This window comes from Lates calcarifer, linkage group LG5 (assembly GCF_001640805.2).
Source record: "Lates calcarifer isolate ASB-BC8 linkage group LG5, TLL_Latcal_v3, whole genome shotgun sequence".
Taxonomy (NCBI): Eukaryota; Metazoa; Chordata; class Actinopteri; family Centropomidae; genus Lates; species Lates calcarifer.
This window is the reverse complement of record NC_066837.1, coordinates 12,797,222-12,803,221: the sequence shown is the minus strand read 5'-3', so window position 1 is coordinate 12,803,221 and position 6,000 is coordinate 12,797,222. Positions and strand designations below refer to the sequence as shown.

At 41.5% G+C, this 6,000-nt stretch overlaps 1 protein-coding gene across 1 annotated transcript in view; it reads left to right on the top strand.

The window, feature by feature from the left end:
• Positions 1-225: 225 nt before the first annotated feature.
• Positions 226-6,000, top strand: part of acsl1a (acyl-CoA synthetase long chain family member 1a) — a 20,987-nt gene continuing 15,212 nt past the window's right edge. Inside the window, 1 exon segment of the mRNA XM_018695682.2 lies at positions 226-546. Within this exon segment, the coding sequence (XP_018551198.2) occupies positions 358-546 (189 nt within the window). The 5' untranslated portion in view covers positions 226-357.

Sequence of the window (6,000 nt, the reverse complement as noted above, 5' to 3'; positions counted from 1 at the left end):
GTAATATAAATACACTAATATGTACATGTTGTAAGTAATGGAGGTGCAGCTAATTTTGTCAGTACAGTTCAGTCTTTAACAGTGAAAATACCCCACAAAGACAATTCTCGCTTTAACTGGGGCAAACAGTGGCAGAAGTTACTGAGTACATTTACTCAAGTACTGTGATGAAGTACAGTTGTGAGGCATAAATGGAAATGCTCAAATAAAGTACAAGCACATGAAAAGAGTACTACAGTAAATGTACTTAGTTACTTTCCACTGAACGTATGTAAAGTAATAATAGTAAGTTTCAGTTTGTGTGAACAGGATGTGGTTTCTTGTGTCAGCTTAAACACATTATACTATATGTGATCTATGCATAGCCGCATTTGTCACGACAGTATTGACCAATCACAGCACGTCTCTCAAACTTTAGGACAAAGCAACGCCGTCTGTGATTGGCTGAGCTCTGCACCAGCTGAACAGACTGTAGACCGCCTGCTGCTGCTGCTGTTGCTTCTTCAAGGATCAGGTTTAAGTCTCCGGATTCGCCGCTGCACACAGGTCAGTGGAAACATTTACCGCTTAAAACCCCGCAGGTATCCAGCTGTAGATGAGTGTGTCGACCGTTGTGTGTTTACAGGTGTTTGTTGGGGAGGCAGGATGTGTCCCTTCCTCAGAAACGGGCTGTTTTTTTTTTGTTGCCTTAAAATAGACCTGAGCCACGTTTCTGCATCTTCTCCACATATCTTTATTCCACGCTCGTCCAGTAACGTTCACATCGACACTGTGTTCAGTCGCTGCGGTGACTTTAATCAGAACAGCGCGTTCATCACTGTTTATCCACCTTTTATCCGCCGCGCCACATTGAAGCTGCTCCCTGAAATACAAACAGACGCGGACACGAAGCATCAGAGCGGATCAGGCGCCGCATGTGAAATGACACTTTCTTATGAAACTTTTCAATCTAATCTCCGCCTTATCTGCTTTGTATAAAACTGACCCGCGCACTGACGCCATTGTTGGTTGATGAGATAAGATTGCAGGGACTGGAAAAGAGGAACAATGTCACCATTATGAAGCGTATGTCGTGGCATCCCCGCCATATCGGTGTGTGTGTGTGACCCGGTAACCCCCCAAACCAGTCCTGCTTGGCACACATCCGCTGAGGAGCTGTATGCTTTAACCCTCTCTGTGCACTCAGCGGCTTCCATTCATTTCCATGCGGTGTGGAAATCTCATAACAAACTGTTTAAGAAAAACTTGCATCCTGTGCGAAGTTTGGATTAATTTCTTACATTATCTTCAGGAGTTATGGCTGATACAGACCTCTCACATGAATCTAATATCTGGCCAGTGCTGGATTTTTTAAAAAGATGATCCCCAAAAAACAAACAGATAACAACTTTGGCTGATGTTGTTGTTTTTTTTTTTAAATTTGATTTTGACCAAAGGCATGGCCAGAAAATTTGGGCCCTGTGCAGTTTCAGTTTCAGTTGGCCCCCTTCAACCCCCTCACAGCAGCTGAGCACATGCATCTGTAGTGGTTATTAGGCTGTTCAATAATGATCTTTTATCATGTTTAATACTTGAAGATACCTACAGGAGGGAGAGTTCTACAGAACAGTATTTGCTAACATGGTTGTCTTCTCTGGTCTGTACACTGATAAAGGATCAGTGTTCTATAATAATCAACAACTGGATAAGATGTCACTGCAGTCATGTTTTACAGTGCGAACAGTTCTCTCTTTATGTCTGATGTAAATCTCCTGTCAGTGCAAACTGCTGCAAACGCTCTCGAAGTATATTTTTTCAGTTACTACTTCTCTCTCACATCCTCTTTAAAATGACAGGATGGAGGGAGGGGGCTAATGCTAACAAAAATGTATGCAAACTTGCTGTGTATTGTACAACTCAAGCATGTTGTTCCTGCCTAAACAGAAGGAAAAGCTAATTCAGAAAAATTTTATTTGCATTTGTTTGACAAAAATGTGAGGTATACACGTAGTTTGTCGTTAACTTGCAAACTCATTGGCGTGGTCCTTTTAAACTTCTCTGGACACAGCAGTTACTTGGATTGAAATTTAGAGTATTTCTGTTATTTCCTCTCAGAGCAGAGAGAGAGAGAGGCAACAGAAACTCTCAGACTGGAAGTGACAGACAGATGGTCAGATACTTCCTCTATGATGAGTTTGGAGCCTCGTCCTGCTCCTTGACGAAGTAAAGGATGTTGGCACTCTCATTTTGTCTTCTTGGTTTTTATTGTAGGCTGCTTGTGTGTTGGTGTTTGGTCGACAGACGTTCAATAAGCAGAGGTGCAGTTCAAGGGCGTGTTTGGCGCTGAATGCGTTATATGGCAAACTTCCTTCAGCAGGAATCTGTGGAACGTAGCTCGAACGTTGTGTTTATTTTCCTCCCTTCTCAGCAACATTTACGAAGAAACTAGGTAATGTTCTTTGAGCCATTTGGTGCAGTCATATGAGCAGGTAACATGGCAGACATGGGACGGTTGCAGTCAATCATTTGTTTTTTGCCTTTGAGTACAGGGGTAGCTTTCATTGGAGCAAACAGAGAGACACTCTATGGTTTTGTGATTCGGGAGTGGACCGCCACCCTGTTGTCACTCTGGTCATCTGAAAATGTCATACCATCAGTCTGTTAGTCCGTTTTGGGTTTGATAACACACTGATGTTTACACAACAGTAGAGAGTAGCCCTGAGGTGGAGCCGTAGAAGCAGAAATTTCAGCTCAGTGCAGGATTCAGAAAAAGCACAGTCACAGCCAACTTGATTTTAGTGTCCAAATTGAATTGAAAAATATCATGTGAGAGAAGCAAACTCAACAACGCTCAACAAGCTAGCCTCAAATTATCATGCTTTAATGTGGAGAGTTATGAGAAGACTGAACTACAGAGAATGCTGTCTCTACCAAATAAAACTGCCTAATGAAACTTCTTGGAAACTTCGGTAAAAAAAAAAAAAAAAGAAGATTGTTCACACCAGAGACTGACCTCATTTTTGTCATTTGAGCTCATTCAGTCCACAGTTTAGTCCTGCTTCATGCAACTTTTATTGACTGTAATGTCTGTTCATGCACTGATTGCTTCCTGCTTCCTATTTATTTAACCATTATTTAACCAGGAGGTTCTTTGAGAATACAGAGAATACAGTCTCTTTTTCAAGACTGAATGTGTGACAGATCTGTTGTACATAGAGCTGATGTTTTTAACATCATGGATTAATTTAGTCAATTAACAGAAAATATGTTTTTTTTTAAATGTAAAATGACAAACATTCTCTGATTTCAGCTCCCCCAGTGTGAGGCTTTGTGGGTTTTCTTTGCGTTATGTGATGGTAAACTGAATATTTACAGACTTTAGAGTGATGTCAATATTAATTCTCTTTAATTCCTGTAGCTTAAATGGAAAAACAGTAAGGAGACAGTGTGCTGGGGTTTCTACGTAACATATAATGTTTAAAATCATCTTGGGGAAGAGCGTGAGCAGCTGAAATTTCAGTTGTCATGCAATTTCTACATTTCTACATGACAGTATGTTTTTTTTTTGGTTGTTTTTTTAAAGCCACAATATAGAGGTCATGTGACCTGATGATGCGTTGGTAGCAGTTGACGAGTGTGTGACTAGCATAAACTACTCTGTCAACACACTTAGGAAACCGTGACTGGACTCGGGGCAAAGAACACAGGATACTCAGTTCACCTGCGTTAGCCGCACACCTCTGCTCCTATGCTCCTCAGTCCAGCAGTCACGTGACCCCACCACCACCACTTCCAGCAGTGACCTTTATTCCACTTCACAAATCCCATCCTCCACCCTCCCTCGTACATTTCTCCACCGTGTGACCATGTGACCCAGAGTGTGCGATTTCATCAGGGGGGGGGGGGGGGGGGGGGGGGTCAGGATCTGCAGTCTCGAGCGTGGTTGTCTTGTGCAAGGTCAGCCTTTGTGTCCTAAAACTGAAGCTGAATGTGACCGGAGGAGGGTGGACACGAGTCAGGCAGCGGGTAGAGGCGGATGAAAGAAAGACTGAAGCCACATGAGCTTCAACAACCGTTCAGCAGCCGTCCAATAACAAACCACCCTTCAACTCAGCTCAGTGTAATTTCATTTCCACCCCCATCACCCCATCTCTCAGTGACTTGTTGCTGCATGTCAGCCCCTCTCTCTTCCTGTTTACCTTTTCACAATCTGCCTTTAGATTGTTGCATGTAAACCTCTATATGTGTAAAAGGTTTTACACAGGAATACATTGACTCATCTTTCTATTTCGATTCCTTCCCTCGGGGCAAACTGTTGAATTATCGACTGAAGTATTGGCAGCTAGACTGAAGCAGATCCAACAACGAGATCCAATAAGTCAATAACACGTGAATTTTTACATGTCAACATTTTACAGTTTTAGAACTGAATTGATGGTGAACCACTGGATGTGTTTCTACCCGTATACAGAGCAGGAGGTTGAAGCCAGGTTTAGACTGCAGTAGCACGGTGTGTTGTAATGTGTTTGGGTTGGGTTTTTTTCCCCCTTATGAAGAAGTTCGAGGTAAACACTGTCTGTCTGAACATGTTTGGTTTCAGTTTGAAAAATAAAACTTCCTCTGTATTGAGCTGTATCAAGCAGAAAATCTGTAACAGACAATCATTAACATACAGCAAGGACGAGGCGAGCTGTTGAGATCAGGGCTGTAACTAATGATTATTTATATTTAACTTTAACATTACACGTCCTCTACATGTATCATCAGCTGGTGAAATACTGGCTGTTTTCCTGCAGCATGTATGCAGCCAGCCTCAGCCTTTTAGCGTGGGATCACATGTAGCCATCAGGTGCACGTAATGACCCCTTTTACAAGATTCTCATTCGAAATGGGTTCAGCATGGAAGCCAGAAACAGCCTCTTTAAACTGGAGCAAATGCTAGCTATCCACAGCTGATTAAATCTGTCCGACAATCATCATTTTATCTTTCAAAATCAACATCATCATCTGGCTGGAGATGAGATCCTGCTTTTGCGTATCTGTTTGAAATCAAGAACCCACTGAAAAATTATGAAGCGTTTTGGACATTTCTTGTTTAATGTAACTTGTTTTGCTGTTTTAACAATAAACCATATTGTTAAACTGAGAAAAAGGTCCTGTCTACACTTTAAATACATTGTAGCCTGCATCAGCAAGAAATATTGATATTGACTTAATATTATTTAATTCTCTTTTATTTCATTCATTCATTATTCAGATCTCTCTCGAGTATAGATCAAAACCTAAAGATAAGTCTTACTGGCCGTTGGCTAAGCCCTCCCTCTGTAGTTACTATTGCTACAAAGTGCATTAATTTTGCACAACAGGACTCAACAGCAACTTGAAATTCTTGGTAATCTTTCAAACAGCAGCTCCTCATCTGTATTCATGGCTGTGGCTTGTTGGCTGATGTGGCTGCACTTTTTAATGTTTCCAGGTGGCTTGTTTGAAATTAAAGTCTTGTAAAGGAGGGTTGTGCCAAAGGAAAGAGCAGACTGTTAATTATTCTGGTTAGCCAGACGTGCCAACGAGTGCATCTAATGTTACAGCAGATAAATGCATCCATTAATCTATTCTTAACATCTCTGTGTCTGTTTTTATTTTTGAGTTAATAGAAAGGCTAGAGGAGATCACCACCCTTTCAAACTCTTTAAATCCAGGTATTCCTCTTACTTTGGCCCCATGGGCAACTTAAACATCTGTAGGAATCCAAAATTTGACAGGACTGCTGTGCCAAGTTAGACTTAAATAATTCACAGATTATCAAAATAGTTGTTGTTAATATTTGTGTCTGTCAACTTAAGCGGTGATCTACAGATATTTCCAGCCGTGCACGATATATACCGCATTACGCAGATTTGTTTAGCAGCTGAGAGAAAGCTGCTTCTGAGATTTGAAGGCGTCCGTCTTGTCATGATGGGATTACAATTTTTGTGTTTGAAAGGCTCCAAGTGCTAATCCTCCGGTAGTAAGGCTGTAATA